This window comes from Xyrauchen texanus, chromosome 2 (assembly GCF_025860055.1).
Source record: "Xyrauchen texanus isolate HMW12.3.18 chromosome 2, RBS_HiC_50CHRs, whole genome shotgun sequence".
Classification (NCBI taxonomy): Eukaryota; Metazoa; Chordata; class Actinopteri; order Cypriniformes; family Catostomidae; genus Xyrauchen; species Xyrauchen texanus.
Window position 1 is genome coordinate 26,372,883 of NC_068277.1, and position 19,578 is coordinate 26,392,460.

General features: G+C 39.7%; 1 protein-coding gene across 4 annotated transcripts in view; it reads left to right on the forward strand.

The window, feature by feature from the left end:
- Window positions 1-19,578, forward strand: part of tub (TUB bipartite transcription factor) — a 102,851-nt gene that overhangs the window by 75,482 nt on the left and 7,791 nt on the right. For 3 of the 4 annotated variants that reach the window (XM_052145631.1, XM_052145641.1, XM_052145652.1), the window contains exons 4-6: window positions 6,457-6,591; window positions 9,985-10,161; window positions 11,009-11,130. In XM_052145631.1, the coding sequence (XP_052001591.1) occupies window positions 6,457-6,591; window positions 9,985-10,161; window positions 11,009-11,130 (434 nt within the window). The remainder of the gene's footprint in view (window positions 1-6,456; window positions 6,592-9,984; window positions 10,162-11,008; window positions 11,131-19,578) is intronic. The other variant, XM_052145660.1, reaches the window with a different exon arrangement.

Here is a 19,578-nt window from a genome sequence, read left to right on the forward strand (position 1 = left end):
CATCACCTTGCATGGTAAAGTGCTATAGTTGTAGTTGCTTAAACCTACAGTATACCTCTGTGAGTCTTTCTTTAAAAGGAATCTTCTGCAGTCAGTACTAGCTAAGCTCTATCAACAGCATCAGTGATGATGTCAAGTACCACAGAAAATCATTTTGACTCATTCCTCAGTTTGTAAAAAACAATAAAAACCTCTTGTATACAGTCATGCACTTGGTGTAATAGTTAACATAGATACTGTTTCTATGATAAAATCATTTGCCAACCTTGTCACGACTATGTAAAAATAGTAAACCAACACAGTAAAAATTTGCCTAATGTGGCAATAATGTGTATTATTATAAAATAGTATACTAATGTGTATACTAATTTCTTACAATAAAATACTGTTTTCAGATTTTTACTGTAAAATTAATGCAGGCTTGGTCATTTTCTGTCACAACACAACAAATTACTTTGAAAAAAGTCATTTGAATATCGCACTACATCAGGCCCTGTTCCAGATCAAAATCACTGGTGGTGCTTCTGAAAATAGTGGGGGTGCTCTGTATAAAGTGGAGATGTATCGTAATTAATTTTTAAAAAAATATATTAAATCATGGTTAAATGCTACTAAAACAACATAAATAACAGTTTATTTATATACAAAACATATATTGCTTCATTTTTTTTCACGTGATCTATTGCTGAAAATGACAGCAAAATGTTGCGCCTGCAGATTAGGACATACTGATTTGCACAATCATACACGTTTATGAGTTTTGATGCAGCAATTGTGTGTTCACAAAATGCACAGATTTTTGTGTGTTTGCTGGTATTCAAAGAAATCTGCTTGCCAATTTACAGTATTAGTCTTACATATTAAATTGAGAAGGGGTGTGCAATTGTTTTAGTACAGGGGCCACATCAGTGGTTAAGTAGAACATGGAAGAGAGAAGGTAAAGTATATTGTCTTACTGTACTGGCAGAGTTTTTATAGTCAAAACTGGTGAAAAAAATCTACCAGTGCTGAATAAGTAATCCAAAGTATTTAGAATACGTTACTGACCTTGAGTAATCTAACGAAATATGTTACAGATGACATTTTACAGCATGTATTCTGTAATCTGTAGTGGAATATATTTAAAAAGTAACCCTCTCAACCCTGAGTATTAATCTCTGACTGGGGTGTTGCATCTATTATCTGGCAACCCTGAGCATATTAAAAACTTATGGATGTGCGATTGGTCCCAAAGCCAGATAAACGTAAGATCTAATAAGAAACTTTCATAATAAATGGGTAAGAAAGTTGAAGCAGTTTGCCCTGGTCTGCAATTGAGGGTGCTCTAAGGTTCGTTTGATGGTGCTTAGCACCCTGAAGCACCCCTGTAGAACCGGGCCTACAATGCATTATGGGAAAACCTTGTTTAATTTGAAGTCAGCACTATTTTAAATGAACAATGAGGAAGGGTTGTTTGCAAAGCTTGGCTATAATATGGTTGGTTTTATCACTCATTAACTTTTTTCATGAGTTGTCAGTCAGGCACGCAAGATATCAACATACAAAACATACAAAACTCAATGATGGTGACAATTACAAACAATATTGATAAAAAATAGAGATGATCATTGTGATCTACAACACAGAGCTGCTACATTACAGTAATTTATTGGTCTTGTTGACTGTGAAGTCACAGAATACAGTTGTCTTTTAATAGTAATAAAAAGTCGAAATGCTATTATAAAATATACTGTTAAAGTAATGCAACAATTTGTTTAGTTTTTTTACTGTGGTTACTTTTGCACAATATACGCAAGGACACCAGAAAAGGACATACACTCTGAAAAGCAGAAAATATTAAGTAAATTCTACATTCAAACATGTACAAATTAATTCTGTAGCTTATAAGTAAATATTATTTATGTTTGTTATTTTTACAATGTGCCATCATGTATTAATTGTGAAGTATTCATTTGTATGGTCATTTGAGTAAATTTCGAAAGTAAGTTTTGAAGCTGGTTTTCTCAGCATGTATTGGCCTTGCATAATTAATGAGCTTGCATGTTGTCACTGGTTGCATATTTATTTACATAGTTTTTATTGTTAATTTTGTCATTACATTTGGTAACTTACTAAAAATTATCTGTTCATGATCAAAAAAATTATCTGTTGATTGTCACCATCATGGTGTTTTGTGCGCCATGTGTTGAGGTCCGCATGCTCTGTTTCTTGTTTTTAAGGCCAGTAGTGCAGGGTAAAGTAGCCTCATAGAATACATAGCATGCATTAAGCTTCTCTTTGGGAGGCTTACTTATGTGTATACATGATTAAACGTGATTTTAAATCATGTAATAAAAAGTAAAATCTACAAACTTGACATGTTATTAGAAAATGTTCATTTAAATCTTACCAAGTTTATTCATGTAAATCTTATTTGTAAGTAAAAGTTTAATAATGTACTAAAATCTTCGGCCCGGCCAACCAGGAAAAGTCCCGGTTCTCCATATGGTCAGTCCGTCCCATAGACTACAAATAAGTGAATAGCTGAAAATGTATTTTTCATTGATGGATGAGTCAAAATATCCTTTTTTGTGGTGTTCAACAGCATGGCATAGATGCTATTGCCAGAAGTGAAAGGAATAGTTCACCCAAAAATCTCTCATTATTTTCTCACCCTCATGCCATCCCAGATGTGTATGACTTTCTTTCTTCTGCAGAACACAAATTTAGATTTTTAGAAGAATATCTCAGCTCTGTAGGTCAATACAATGTAAGTGAATATAAATCAAATAAGGCAAATATTGATGCTCCAAAAAGCACATAACGGCAGCATAAATGTAAATATATATTTTCAGAAGTGATATGATATGTGTGGGTGAGAAACTGTTTAATATTTTTTAATATTTAAGTCCATTTTTGCTAGAAATTCTTCTCCCTGCCCATTAGGGGACATATGCATGAAGAATGTGAATCACCAAAAACATAAGAAGAAGAATGTCAAAGTGAAAGTTAAAGTGGGGATTGACTGAGCAGGGAGGAATATTTATAGTAAAAATTGACTAAAATATTGATCTGTTTCTCACCCACACCTAACAAATCGCTTCTGAAGACATTGATTCCACTGGATTCATATGGATTACCTTTTTGCTGACCTATGTGATTTTTGGAGCTTCAACATGCTGGCACCCATTCACTTTCATTGTATGGAGCAAAAGAGATGAGAAATTCTGCTTAAAACCTTCATTTGTTTTCTGCTCAAGAACGAAAGTCATTCAGATTTGGGATGGCATGAGGGTAAGTAAATGATAAGCGAATTTCCATTTTTGCATGAACTATGGGCTGAACTTTAACCTCTATTGAACCTGGAAAATTCCATTAATTACGCTGACATTTTTACATTTAAACAGACATCACTTCAGTTGATGCTGAATTTGTGATCTGTACTGTTTGTGTGTAATAATATTTCAGATTCCTCAGCAGATTGTGATGATGTAAGAGAAGAAATCTGTTGATACTAAATAAACACCATTATGAATAATTGACAGTGTTTCCCTTAATGTTGTGCTCTCTCATCAAAGAGAGACTACCCTTGGATCTAATCTACCCTGAGCTTCAGTCAGAGAGATGTAAAACAAAGTATATGGTCATGTTTCTTTCTTTGTGTATTAAAGGGCCTTAGTCTCTCAAAGGGTGACTTAAAAAAAAAAAAAAAAACTTTTAAAAAATAGCAAGCCATGATCTCTGAGTTCCCCTTCTGTCACTCACTCGACATTGTGTCGAATGTAGTGACACAAGGGGTCTTTCTTGAGAGCCTTGCGTACCTCTGAACTTGAGAAAAGGCCAATTAGAAATTGGCAGAGAGAATTTGTATGTCCCGCCCCCGGAGATATGGGTATAAAGGGAAGCGGGTGTGCGTCTGTCAGTCAGATATTTTCTTCAGAGCCGAGCGGTTGTGCAGCAGCAAGCTGAGTCTCACTACTGTTCCACTCACCTTTATCAGAGCATTGCTGTTGGATCTACGGCACGTTACCAGCGGCTTTTTCCCTCTCTGCACACTGTGCAGTCCACGCCCCTGGGGGCTTCGACAGCGCTTCTGTAAAAGAGTGTATACCTCTAAAAGAGAAGTATCTTTCCCCTATAAAAGAGAGTATTTTCATTCACAAAAGAGCAATACACAGCAGGCGTTGAACGTCCTTTTCAGGATGCATCTTTTTAAAGATGTCTTTCCACCTCTGTGTAGTTCCTGGATGGAGCTGTTTTTTCTCCGCTCATGAAGGTCATAAGCGCTGTCTCGCGTGTCTGGGCTGCGATCACACAGAGGCAGCATTTATGATTTTTTTATGTTCTCATTGCGAGAACATAGACATGGCAATATTGCAATCGCGGCTTTCTCCCTACCAAGGGAAAGCCACTTCAACCCCACGAACCCCCCAGCATGCTCATTTGCTTCCGTCCGTGTCCGATGCAAGATCGGCTCACCTCACGGCCAGTCTGTTGTCTCATTTGGACACTGCGAGTTGGATGATGAATGCGCCGCTGCTTTGTAGAGCGTCACAGCGGCGTCTGGTGCTAATGACTCGTCTGGGCTGCCACCTTCGGGTCTGCTCACCCAGTCTGAGCCTGACGTGCGGATGTCCGGTATGCTTTCCTGGGCTGCCGTGAGCGAGAGGCTGGACTGGAAACTTCCTTCTCACCCCTCAAGGCTAGTCAATTGATTCCTCGGGTCAGGGCGAGCTCATAGCCACACACATTTTACTACCCAGATCCGACCTCCTCGCTCGTCTGGTCTCACTACCATTGATGTTGGGGCGGCCCACGGGTACACAGGGATCCCCCAGGTGGATAGGGAGGTTGCGTTCCACCTCTGCCCCGAGAACACCGCCACCTGGTGGGATCGTCCGATACACCCATCCGCCCTGCATGTCATGGCTCTCCTGTGCTCTGCCACCGACCTGTGGCAGAGCACTGCTTTTCCCCCTGAAAGAGTAGGAATGGAAAAGATCAACTTCACCCAAGCATTTCATAGTGTTAAAATAGCCCCAGCCACTTTATGCTCTATGAAGAGAAACATAGAGAGAGATAGTCATGTCGCCTGTTCCCCCCCTAGGGGTGCTGGGATCCTAAGGTCTGTGTATGACATCTTTTTCTGGGGGCATTGGGGTGGGTTACGTACGTCCGATACAGTTGCTTCTAGCATGCAGTAGCTTGCTTGCACCTGTGTCAGCAGTTCACGTAACACTGTATAGTGCATGGCGTTTTTAAATGGGACCCCTTGTGTCACTACATTCGACACAACATCGAGTGAGTGACAGAAGGGGAACGTCATGGTTACTGTTGTAACCTCCGTTCCCTGATGGAGGGAACGAGACTCTGTGTCCCCCTTGCCACGACACTAGACCTACCACTGTAAATGGCCGTACCTTATTCTCGGCTCCTCATTGCAAAAACCTGACTGACAGATGCACGCCCGCTTCTCTTTATACATGTCTGGGGCGGGACATGCAAATTCTGTCTGCCAGTTTCTCATTGATCTTTTCTCAAGTTCAGAGGTACGCGAGGCTCTCAAGAAAGACCCTTTGTGTCACTACATTCGACACAACGTCTCGTTCCCTCCATCAGGCAACGGAGGTTACAACAGTAAACAGTTCTTTCCATAGCTAAAACATTGATCATTTTACGTCACTCTACGTGACAAGCTTTCTATTTCATGCCTTTCAATTTTAATGGTGTGTAGCTATGTACAAGGTTCAAACCAACAGTGATGTCAAAGTACAGCCACTCTTTCTGCACTTGTAAGAGTGCATTGACTCTGAGGAATTCGTACAGATCTGTTTCTTAAAGAAAGCATAGCAGTGCATGGTCTTGAAGTTATAAGAAACTGTCTGTGAGAAGGAATATATTTTGCTTCATAGCTTCAGTTTCAAAGCTTCAGTTGCTCTGAATTCTCTTCAATAATATTGCATTTAGGGACACATACAAATAACGGGTTGTTTTGTTTTGTGCTTGCAACCATCTCATTGGGAACACTGACAACTTAAAGAGATAGTAAGTTTACCCAAAAATTGTAATTCTGTCATCATTTACTCATTCTCATTTTGTCCCAAACCTGCATGACTTTCTCTCTTCCGTGAAACACAAAAGGAGATTAGCCTCTGTCACCATACACTTTCCTTGCATCTTTTTTAATGCAGTGAAGTGAATGGTGACCAGGGACAGAGCTGCTTGGACTAAAAAATAGTCAGTTGGGTTTGGAGCAATGTGAGGGTGAGTAAATGACAGAATTTTCATTTTTGGATAAACTGTCTATTTACTGTAAACTGTGTATCTGCTTTGTGAGGTCCATGTCTCTTTCCTCTCTTCATTCATTTTAACCCTTTTCATAATTTTCTTAAAAATGTTTTTTATTTTTTTTATTCTCTCATACTATCTTCTCTGCTGCTCTTCATCCCTGGCCTTCTCCTGCACCTCCTCATTTAGTACAAGAAGCGGAGCATGAAGACGTTAAAGCTGTAGCAGAGGTTCAGGCCCCTCGCTCGGCTAAAAAAACCAAGCTACCTACCTCCACTCCTCAGACTGGCAGCTCCAAGAAGGAGAAAAAGGGCAAGCACAAAGGTCAGCTGAGCAGCCTGTTAACAGTCAGGCCCAGCATGTGCACGAAAATCTGTGTGTGTGTGTTCGTGTGAGGGATGTTTGTGTCATCCAGCATGTTAGTTTGTGTTATGATCAGCATTACCTATTCTATATAGGGGAGAAGGGTACAATTTATGTTCCTTTTTAATGCTTTTCACAAGGATTTCTTTACATTTGCCCATCTCTGTTGCCACCAGCAGTTCCCTTTTGCAACGCACATTAAGGTTGTGCATCATGGCATTTGTCAGTTGGCACGTAAGGGCACAATTCCGTCAGCATTTTTATTCTTTTTTATTTTTTTCAAAAGTGCTGCTGAATAGTTATTCCATAACTGCCCTAAAGCTGAAGTGTGTTATTTTTTTTCTTCAGATTTTAAACGTTCTCCTATCCCAGTTTTATTAGTAAGCTATTTGTAGGTTAATTTCCCTGAAAAGCATCTGTGATAAAATAATTTACATTAAAGTCAAACAAAAATAATCAAACTGCCACAGCCTGCAACATAGTATTTTTAACCAATGGGAAATGCATAATTAAAAAAAAAAAAAAAAAAGGCATATACAGTACATTCATGAATTACAGAAATTCTGCCTCTCTGTGATTGTAATGCACTGACTAATAGACACATGGAGCTCAGTTAGATAAACTGTGGCAGGTGTAGTGATGCTTTTGGGTAAATTTCAGCACCAGTATGATTCACATAAGGGAGCATGTGTATTTCATGGAGAGCACACATTAGTTCATTTCTTTAAACTAAACACTTTGACTTTTGCTGAAGGTATGAGTTTAGGTGGCATAGCTGACAAGGCTGCAAACTAGACTATACCATACAACAGAGTAAAGCCAAGAAAATATAGTTTCTGTTTCAGGTTACCCAGCTAAAACCAACCTAAGCAGGTTGACTGGCCAGGCTGGTGCTCTGCTGGTTTAGCTGGGAGTCAAGCTGGTGGCTGATAGGTAGCTAGATACTGTCGATAGATAGACAGACAGACTGACCGACTAACTGACAGATAGACAGACATTTAAAGCTGAAATAGTATCTAAGTCTTTCTAGCAAGTCAGTCCACTGGCGGTCATCTTTCGAACACACTCGTTCAGCAATTTTTCTATGTAAACAAGCAGCATACTGTACGTAATAGCATAAGTGCAGCTCATATCTACATGAATGGGGATGGACCAAAATCTACAAAATGGTTGATCAGGATTACGATCAAATAACATAATTCAAGTCAAGTAAAATATGACAACATTGTGCGTCTTTATCTTAGATTACAATAATAAAAAAAAAAATCAGGTTTGCATAGCTAATGCGAATGCGCGTTCTCGAGTTGAATTTAATCTAAATTGTGATTGGCTCTTTTACCTGTAAGGTGGGAATTCCTTTCAAAATCCATTGGACATTGGGGATTCCCATTTCTCCCATTCATTTTAATACAAGTGTCTCTGATAGTATTTGCCATTTTTATATTTCGGCAATGTACGTCTATGCAGAGACTATTTAGCAGAGATGGGCCACTTCTATTAAAATGAATGGTTGTAACTGGAACACCAGTCAAATGATGTAGAAAGGAAAACTTACTGTAAAATTTACTCTTACAGGTAAAAGAGCCAATCACATTTTGGATTCAGACATCACCTGTCAATCAACTCTAGAACTTGCATGTGCATTAGCTATGCAAGCTGGTATTTTTTTTTATTTTATTTTTTCGTAATCAGAGGTAAAGAAGCACAATTTATGATTCCATTTTTGTCATATTTTACTGCTGATTTGAAATATGTTTTTTGATCGTAATCTTGACCAACCATTATTGAGATTTTGGTGTTTTGTCATTCAAGTAGATAGGAGCTGCAATTTCATGACTGGAAATAGCTTCCCGGGAGCATTCCAAAGATGGACGACAGTGGACAGAATTTGGTCTATTGTATTTCAATTTTTTTTTTTTTTCTCGATTTTTGCTGTGCAAAAACAGTAAGTAAAAAAAAAAAAATCATAGTTAGAAATACATGGCACACTAAGGGTCTGTTCCAAAACTTAGTGAGCTGCCTTTTATGGGGCGCTATCTTCAGTGAAATCATACTGAAATTATGCCTCTTAAGACAGCGATTTTGAACCCTCTACATAGACAACACCTCTGTGCATGGTTCAAATAGTGCTCCTCACTAGGTTTTGGAACAGACCCTAAGTCAAAACAGTCTGAAGGTCTGTTCAAGTTTGGTGGATAAGGCTTGAGAGCTCTAGGAGAAATTACAGTTGACAATTTTGTTCTAGATTTAAACAATATCTGCAAAATAAAAGCATCTTGGCTTTGTCAAGCCAACATAATAAATGTCTCTAGCAACAGTTTAACAGAAACAGTTACTTACTCAATGAAACAGTATATAAACAAACTGTGTGGTAAATAATAAGTATTCCACACAGCTACATAATACCATATTGGTAAAAAAAAAGGAGAAAAAAAGAAGGTAATTGTGGGTTTCCCTTACATCCCACAAAAACTGATCTCTGACTAAAAATGATGGTATGAAATCCAACTAATGCTTTGAAAGAATAAGCTAATACAAACTGTTTGTTCATGCTATGAAAACCCTAGAGGGTGATCCATGTGCTCTGACTGTTGCTTCTCTCCGCACCCTTTATTCTTGATAGACTGATCAATATTTTTGGTCCCGTGTTCATTCTTCCTCTGGCTCTTCTGAAGATTTCTCACCTTGTAAAGTTCTCTCTTGGAAGCAGCCCGAGCAAAGGTCACTTTAACTACAATGACAATCATAGACTAAATGCAATGCTGATTATTATCTTAACCACAAATATCTCTCACCTGTCTAGCCAGATCTAACTCACTGACATTGTGCAGCAGAGCAGACTCAGGAGGCGGGAGATTGATGTTACTAAGGGTTTCTGTAGCTATAATTAATTTTTTGGGCCTGGATGGATGGATGGATGATCGATGAATGGATAGGAGCTGTAATTTAGGGAGTTGCATGTTGCACTGCTTGGCTGGGACGCAAAGGACAGCATGTTCTCACCTAGTGATGGTGACTAATTGGATGAAATACAAAACCCAGGCTGACATAAGAGCATTTATAAATAGATGCAAAGCAAACTATTGAAATCCCAGGGGCACTTAAAATCATCACATGCATAGTTCACCAAGAGGTCTATAGACCTTGTAAAGCTAGGTGTTATCACAAGATTCAGAGCACAATTCTGGAAACAGAATTTTTTGGGATAAATTCCTCATGCATTAAAAATGTGAATGTCTGTCTCCATACTTTCATTACGTCTTCTCAGTACACCATTACTTTCTGACACCAAAGTAAATGTTTAGGTTGATACAGTGGAGTTAATGGTGTTACTGTGTTGTGGTGGCACCATAGGGATTGATGGGCCCGCTGCCTTCCAGGATGAAAGTCAGGAGCTGGGCAACCAGATTCAGATACTAACAGTGGCCCACTCACCTGCCCAGGAGAACGAGGCTGAGGGCCAGGGTGAGGCAGTGGGCAGCACACAGTCACAGGGCAAACAAGACCTACGGGTCACCATGCTGAAAAAAGGTACAACAGTGATACTCCTCAGAGTAAATCGAGTGGAGAGAGAGACAGATGGAGAGGCTTCTACAATCAAGATTAATTCATCTAGATTTGCAGATGGTCTCTGCTGATAAGACATTTACCCGTAATTTGGTATTAATGATCACCAAACAAGAATTAACATCATGTTCCTGTAATATCATCATCTGGCAACTAACACTATCAGAGTTACTTGCTGTAACATTAAGATTAAATGTCTGCCTCTCTCTCCTCCCTTTGGGACATATTTTGATCAGATCATGTCTTTACTCTCTGCATTACTTGTAAGAACACCTCCGGGATGTGCAGTTCTGGACCATGGACAATAACTTTGTCCTTTTCTGTTAATTTGTTGAACAGATAAGGGGACATTTAGACTGAACCATAGGCCAAAAAAACAAAAAAAAAAACAAGACACAGATATTTGAATATAATAGAATGCACATGTTTTCAGATACGTTCAAACAGTTGAAGTTTTTTTAAACTTGACACAGAATCTAAAATCACAGGGCTCCTACGTGAGATGCAATTCAGTAGTCAAAGATGTCCGTCTAGCACAACATTTGAAAACAGCGCAGACAGAGTGAATGCACGTTTGGAGTGAACGGCCCCTGAGAGTGAAGAGCTTTTTTTTAAACCCAGATATACTCCATTTATTGATTCGACTACATATCTGTCATATGCTCTTTAGGCATCAGAGTGCAATTATTTACAGTGTTGTTTGGGCTGCATAACGCCTCATGTTTACTTTATGCCTGATGCTGATCTCTCCATGTGTTCAGCTATCAACACGCTATTTAATTAACACCTCAATATGTTTTCTTGTTCAAAGGAATCTCGAGTAGCATGAACTTTGATGAGGAGGAGGATGAAGATGATTTGGTCAGCTCAAGCTCATCTCAGCTTAACAGCAACACAAGACCTGGCTCTGCCACTAGCAAAAAGTCCAGCAAGGTAGACAACATTCTACTGTGCTCAGTTTCTCTATTCAGTTAGAGGCTGTGGTTAATTTTTCATTTTCTCACACTGTGACCTATAGATACAGTCGTCAAGGAGGCTTCACCCACACATTGAAGCTTGTTTTATTCAATAGAGTGCAACAGTCTGGTTCCAGAAGTAAAAATCTAATAAAATGTTTTCATGACTTAGTCTCGCTATACAAATATATGGACATCAGTTTTTATGATTTTTTTTGCATGTTTTTAGGGGCTACTAGTTACAAATCAAAAAGGGGAATGGAAAATGCACACAGCAGTCACGCTTGAGACTCAGGAGGTTAAAGACCGACCTACCGTGAGGTTGTTAATTGATGGTATATTCTTCTGTTGAACTATTAGTCCATTTTTACTAGCTTCATGTTAACTAGCTGAATTTCTGGTGAAGAACAACACTACCCATGATTCTGAAGGGAAACAACCACAAGTCAAAGAATTGCAGCTAAAAAGCATGCCAAACAAGCTCTGTAGCGACCACCAACTTCAAAATCAATAGTTTTATATTTTTCTATTGTATTTAATTTGATGACATCATTTGCAATGCTTCAAGGCATTGTAGTTAATTCCCTCATGAAACATAGTTAGTCTTGTATGTTTGTCTTTTAGTCTGATTTTTAAATACCTTTTTGATTTAAATTAAAATTTGTAATGTTGTGATTCACCTCAGAGAGAGTTTATTTGGATCATGGCTTAGAACTCTTTTCTGAAAAATTATATGTAATCTTTATTGACAAAATAAATGAGAAAAATACTTCTGGAACCAAAAAGGCTGGAAAAGGGTACAAAAATCAGACAGAAATTTTTTAGACTGTTTTTCATCCTATAAATCAGTGGTTCTAAACAAGAGGGCTAGGGCCCATAAGGGGGCCTCAGCAAACCTATGCAAGATGACTAAAATAATTGAATATAGTCAAGGCAAGTTTATTTAATATAGCACATTTCATACACTATGGCAATTCAAAGTGCATAACATATCAATTTTAAAGAAAATACAAGATACATAAAAAAAAAAACAATAAAAAACAATTATGAACATTAAATAAGAATAAAAAGTAATACACACATTGAGAAAAGTTATATTAAAATAAAATAAAAAGAATAAAATAGAATAATTAAAATGAAAGAAAGACAAAAGCAAAATTATTCAGTGCAGCACAATGCTCAGTCAGGAAATGCACTGCTACACAGAAGTGTTTTCAGTCTGGTTTTAAATGTGGCTAATGTTGAGGCACATCTAACCTCTTCTGGAAGCTGGTTTCAACTGCGGGTGGCATAATTGCTAAACACTGTCTCACCTTGTTTTGAGTGAACACTCTTTATGTCTAACTGACTTGAACTCTGAATCTGAGAGGTCTGTTAGGTTTATATTCAACAAGCATATCTGAAATGTATTTAGGTCCTAGGCTATTGAGCCATTTATAAACGAGTAATAGTACTTTATATTCCAAATAGTAATCAATTCCAAATGTAACTGGAAGCCAGTGTATAGACCTGAAGACTGGAGTAATATGCTCAGATTTTTTTGTTAGAGTGAGAATCCTGGCAGCTGCATTCTGAATGAGCTGCATGTGTCTAATGGTCTTTTTGGGATTTTTTTGACCGGTTAAGAGTCCACTGTAGTAGTCTACACTTCTAGTGATGAATGCATGAACAAGTTTCTCTAAATCTTGACTGAATACAATACATCTAATTCTGGCTATATTTTTTAGATGATAGTAGGCTGATTTAGTTATTGCTTTGATGTGACTACTGAAACTAAGGTCTGACTCCAAAATGACAACAATATTTCTTACTTGATTTTTTGTCTTTAGGCCCTTGGAGTCAAGGTATATATTCACCTTTGTTGCCTAATACAATGACCTCTGTCTTGTCAATGTTTAACTGAAGGAAGTTTTGGCACATCCAGCTGTTAATTTCATCAATGCACTGGCACAGAGTGTCTATGGGGCTGTTGTCATTTAGCGATAGGGCTAGATAGATCTGGGTATAGGATAAGTTATATTATAATAATCTTAATTAAAAGGCTAAATATAGAAAATAAAGATTAAGATGTAGACCTACAACTGAAATCATATTTATCATCAGATCAACTCTCTCTCTGGGATTATTTTTTTTATGATTAATTAAATGCCAAAAGTCATCATTGTCATGGCTCTTTGAATATTTGTCTTGGACAATGGGGGGCATTGGAGTCAAAACTGTTGAGAACCACTTCTATAAAAAGCTCAACTTTGTATTTTGTTTAATTTCCCCCTTAGAAATATAAGGGAACTATGGAAACTGGGATTTGTTTTCCTCCAGGGTAAACCACGCCCCCAGTATAGTCCATTCAAGCATAGATATCTATACGTTAAATACCTTATTAGCAGATGTTTCTATGGGCCGCGATACGTCGGTGCATCTGCCATATTGGTTAGGTCAAGAGCCATATGTCATCACATGAATGTAAATTGAAATATATGGTCTGCAACAGTCTATTGTCTTTTCCAGCCAACTTTCAGATTATCAGATTTTCCATAAACATTTAGCAGTATTTTAGATTATACCTAAAACAGTTTTTTCTCCAGTAACAAACTACAAATAAAGTCCTCTACAAATAAATATATCATTATAAACATACTGAAAATTAGCACCCAGTCAGTCAATTTATTAATTGAAGAACTATTTCCACACAAAAGCAATTTATGCAGCGTTCTGAGGCATCTCCTCCTTGTTGACTGTTCCAAGATGGCACCACAGTTCCCAATCTGTCACTCACTTGACGTTGTGTCGATGAAGTGACACTAGGGGTCACCCTTGGGAGCCCGAGACAGCTCTGATCTTTGATAAAAGGCCAATGGGAATTGGCGAGTGGTATTTGCATGCCACTCCCCCGAAAATACGGGTATAAAGGAGCTAGTGTGCGAACCGCTCATTCAGATTGTCTCTTCTGATCCGAACGGTCACATTTCATTGAGCTGAATTCCCATGCCTTCCATTCACTGCTGGATTCTGAGAGCACATTACAGCGGCTTCCCCCCCTCTGCACTGGTTCACTGCAGAGATCGCCCCTGGGCGCTTCGGCAGAACAAACTAAAAGAGTATATTTTAAAAGAGTGGCACACACGGAAACGTCTTTTTAGATGCATCTTTTGAAAGATGCCATTTCGTCTGTGTGTTATTCCTGGTTGCGGTCATTATCTCTTGAATTCTGACGGGCACGATCGTTCTCTTTTGTGCACATCCTAATAGCACCCTACTGGCCCACCCAGACTTGGACCTAACGCTCCTCGCTTCAGCCCCACCTGTCAAATTCCCCTGAGGAAGGACCTTCTTTCTCAGGGACAGGGCACCATCTGGCACCCACAGCCAGACCTCTGGAATCTCCATGTCTGGCCCCTGGACGGGACGTGGAAGACCCGCCGTGGTAGAACCGATCACTCAGGCTAGGGCTCCCTCTATGAGACGCCTGTATGCCTTGAAGAGGCGTCTGTTCGCTAAGTGGTGTTCTTCCCGACATGAAGATCCCTAGTGATGCGCAGTCAGTTCAGTGCTTTCCTTCCTGCAGGAGAGGTTGGAGGGACGGCTGTCTCCCTCCACCTTGAAGGTGTATGTAGCTGCTATAGCAGTACACCATGACACAGTGGACTGTAAGTCCTTATGGAAGCACGACCTGATCATCAGGTTCCTGAGAGGCGCCAGGAGGTTGAATCCCTACAGACTGCACCTTGTTCACTCATGGGACCTCTCTGTAGTCCTTCAGGGTCTACGGGGAGCCCCCTTTGAGCCTTTGGAGTCAGCTTAGCTTAAGGACTCTCTTTAAAGACTTCCCTCTTGACTGCGCTCACTTCCATCAAGAGGGTAGTTGTCCTGCAAGTGTTCTCTTTCAGTGAAACGTGCCTGGAGTTCGGTCCGGGCTACTCTCAAGTGATCTTGAGACCCCGACCGGGCTATGTGCCCAAGGTTCCCACGACCCCATTCAGGGAACAGGTGGTGAACCTGCAAGCGCTGCCCCAGGAGGAGGCAGACCCAGCCTTGACATTGCAGCATCCGGTGGGCACTTTATGCATTTATTTGGATCACACACAGAGCTTCAGAGTCTCTTGAGCAGCTCTTTGTCTACTTTGGTGGACAGCGGAAAGGAAGTGCTGTCACCAAGCAGAGGAACGCTCACTGGATCATTGATGCCATGGCTATGTCATATCACTTCCAGCACGTGCTGCCTCATGCAGGGCTACGAGCCCACTCAACCAGGAGTGTGGCGGCCTCCTGGGCCCTGACCAGTGGTGTTTCTCTAACATACATTTGCAGAGCAGCGGGCTGGGCAACACTCAACACATTTGCAAGCTTCTACAATCTCCTGGTTGAGCTGGTTTCCTCCTGTGTCTTAGCAGGAACGAACAGGTAAGTCCGGGACAGTTTTATCACTTGCGCATTGCGCTTTTCACGTCCACTGAGCTGAAGATGTGCGCTGTTGACTCCCAGTAGTGTTCACAAGATGTGTTCCCTGGATGACTTCATCCTAGCCCTGTGGCAGACGAGTTTGTGGAGAAACTCCCTTGCCTGCTCAGTACACGTGCTAACTAAGCCTGGTACTGGGGTAGGTGCTCTGCATGTGCTGGTTCCCCGTAGGTAACCCTCTGCAACGTATATCTTACACTAAATCGTTTCCCTGTTGATAAACTGTGTCTTCCTTGGGCAGAGGCCCCTCTGCCCCAGTCACCATGTTTGTAGAAACTCCTTCCCCGTTAGGTAGGACCAACCATGGGACTTCTCCACATGACATTCTTCCAACGAAAAAGAGTCGGCAAGACCATGTGACATATTTCCACTCAAAATCCCCCCCAGAGGTGTGGTCTCCATGGTGTCTTCCCAGGGATTGATCCTGGTGGTCCCAGTCAGTTGACAAATTTTCACTCTTTTTGGGGAGAAAAAAAAGAGGGAAACGGCATGACTGGGCTAGCCTGCCCCTATTTTTATTTTTTTGCAGTCCACTTGTCCCTGAAGGGCCGTTCAACGCTCATAACAGCGTTGGGGGAGGTTCCATGTCGGCCTGGTGTGCTGGCTACGAGGCACACGGTTGTCTGCCCATCTCGCACTGCCAGTTCACATAGCACAGTTCTGCTAATTGTGACGTTTTTGTAGGGGAACCCTAGTGTCACTTCATCTACACAACGTCGAGTGAGTGACAGATAGGGAACGTCCTGGTTACTTCTGTAACCTCCGTTCCCTGATGGAGGGTAGGAGACGTTGTGTCCCTCCTGCCACAATGCTTGACTACCTGCTGAAATGGCCGGGACCTTCTCTCTCGGCTCCTCAGCACAAAACCTGAATGCGCGATTTGCACGCCATCTGCTTTATACCCGTATGTTCGGGGCAGTGGCATGCAAATACCACTTGCCAATTCCCATTGGCCTTATATAAAAGATCAGATGTGTCTCGGGCTCTCAAGTGTGACCTCTAGTGTCACTTCATCGACACAACATCTCGTACCCTCCATCAAGTTACGGACGTTATGGAAGTAACCAGGATGTTTACATATCTGAACCAGCTAAATGAGGTATCTATGTATGTATATCTATTTTATTTTCTATTTCAAGGACGTAAACAATAACAAAGAATTCGAATGCTACTGTGCATGTCTGGCCCTAAAACATTTCCAGTAGGGGAATTTTATAACCCAGAACTGTCAAAAAAAATGACTAGCACGTCTTTTTAGAACTATAACAGTACAAATGCTATATGTGCAAAAAATTTTAAATAAACAAAAATAAAGGTTTTTACCAGATCCTATAAATAAGACCCTGAGTCAACGTTTACCTGAAATGACTCTTCCAGCTGTAAAATTATATCGTAGTTTAGATGCTCACAATTATTTCCTCAGTGGGATGATAGGGAATATTGGATCACTCCTGTTATAATCAATGACGCTGTTCAATAAAACTGAATGCGTGACCTGTCTTCTTTTTTAATGTAAAAATAATTTTCTTGTCTCTTTCTTCTGGATAAAAGTGTCAGCTAAATGACGAAAAAAATTTTATGTTAGTAACATTAAATCGTGTTATGAAGGAAGTGTCTCCCGCTGTTGTTTTAAATGAGAGTGCATTCCATTCAGAAGGGATTATCCTTATGCCCTTCGAAGACTTTACCATTCTCTGTCAGAGCTGATTTTTCCTGATTGGAATGCAGTCTCGACAACTAGCAGGAAATGTTCAAGGAACAAAAAGATGTTACTTCTTCTGAAATTGTGTGCAACATTTGACATGTTGCACACTATATCTATGATGTGCTTGTTGTTTTCCCGAATATCAGTTTGACTATGAACTGCCATTTTATGCAGTAGACTATAAATGTGAATTTCTCAGTGGCCAGATGTGTTACATATTCAGTACTGACAAAAGCTGACAGTGTATTGTTCTGCTAGGATGTGTTCTCTTGTGTCTACCAAGGCACAAAGCCCACAATGCTGGAAATGTAGGGTCATGGTCCTGTTGTTTCCTATGGCAACAGTGAAATGATTACTTTCTTAAAATAACTTGGTGACGAAACTGTGCCTTTTTGAAGCCCTGCTCTTGCCAATGTCTCGTTGGTGATCTTTCTCTCTTGTATAGTGTTCTGTAGAAAACAAATATTCTTAATTATTATAGTTATAATTTACAATTTTCATAGATCTTTTTGTGGAGTGTCATGCATACATACATATTTAGCAAATAGGTCAGATGGGGAGAATATGGCAGTTACAGGAGTGTCCTGCTGTGTAGCTTGTTGTACTTTATCTAAAACTATTTTAAACAAAATTTGTGTACATTATTTATGGTCTCATATTAACTGAGAGATTACATGGAATATTTGTACATGGAATACATTTAAAAAATGTATTGTTTACAATGCAGGATTATATTAAAGTGAACTGCAATAAAGCTAAAATATGATTAAACATTGTGGAATGACTTGAACAAATCTACTAGTTACAGCATATAGATATACTCACTGAGCATTTTAATAGGAACACTACACTAATACTGGGAAGCGCCTCCCTTTGCTCTCAAAACAGCCTCAGTTCTTCATGGCATGGATTCAACAAGTTGTTAGAAACATTCCTTTGAGATTCTGGTCCATGTTGATGATTGCATCACGCAATTTTCGCAGATATGTCAGCTGCACATTCATGCTGTGAATCTCCTGTTCTACCACATCCAAAAGGTGTTTTATTGGATTCAGATCTGGTGACTGGGAAGGTCACTGAAGAACACTGAACTCATTGTTATGTTCATGAAACCAGTTTGAGATGACTTTTGCTTTGTAACATTGTGCATTATCATGCTGGAAGTAGCCATTAGAAGATGGGTAAATTGTGGTCATGAAGGGATGCACATGGTCAGCATCAATAATCAAATAGGCTGTGGCGCTGATTGATTGGTGTTAACGGGCTCAAAGTATACTAAGAAAACATTCCCCACACCATTACACCACCGCTACCAGTCTGGACTGTTGGATTCACGTTGTTGGTGCCAAATTCTGGTCCTACCATCTGTGTGCCTTAGCAGAAATCGAAATTCACCAGAACAGGTTAAGTTTTTCCTGTCTTCAATTGGCCAGTTTTGCCCACTGCAGCCTCAGATTTCTGTACATGGCTGACAGAAGTGGATCCCGATGTGGTTTTCTGCTGTTGTAGCCATCCGCCTCAAGGTTAATGTGCATTCTGTGATGCTATTCTGCTCACCACAATTAAAATAGAGTTAATGTAGCCATTCTCTATTGACCTCTATCATCAACATGCCGTTTTTTGTCTGAAGAACTGCCGCTCACTGGATGTTTTTAGTTTTTGCACCATTCTGATTAAACTCTAGAGACTGTTGTGCTTGAAAATCCCAGGAGATCAGCAGTGACAGAAATACTACAGAAACCAGCCCATCTGGCACCAATAATCATGCCACGATCGAAATCACTGAGATCAAATTTTTTCACTATTCTGATGATTGATGTGAACATTAACTGAAGCTCCTGATCTGTATCTGTATGATTTTATACATTGCACTGCTGCTACATGATTGGCTGATTAGATAAACGCATGAATACGTAGGTGTACAGTAGTTCCTAATAAAGTGCTCAGTGAGTGTATATACTATATCTACACTATAGACAGTAAACATATTTTAACCTAAAATATTACTTGTGTCCTAAAACACCCATGTTATTTGTAAATTTACTGAAAGCAGCTTTGATATTTTGGTAAACTGATCAAGATTAGAAGACTAGACTAGAACTTGCTCTTTAACATTTTACTTTTAATACCAGCAGCTTACATTTCATTGACTTATGTATTTATTTTCATTAATTATTACTTGGCCTGGGCCTTAGCTAAAAATGGACCATGGCCATGAATTTATAGTGTATGTACAGATGTATGTTTCTTTCAGTATATACA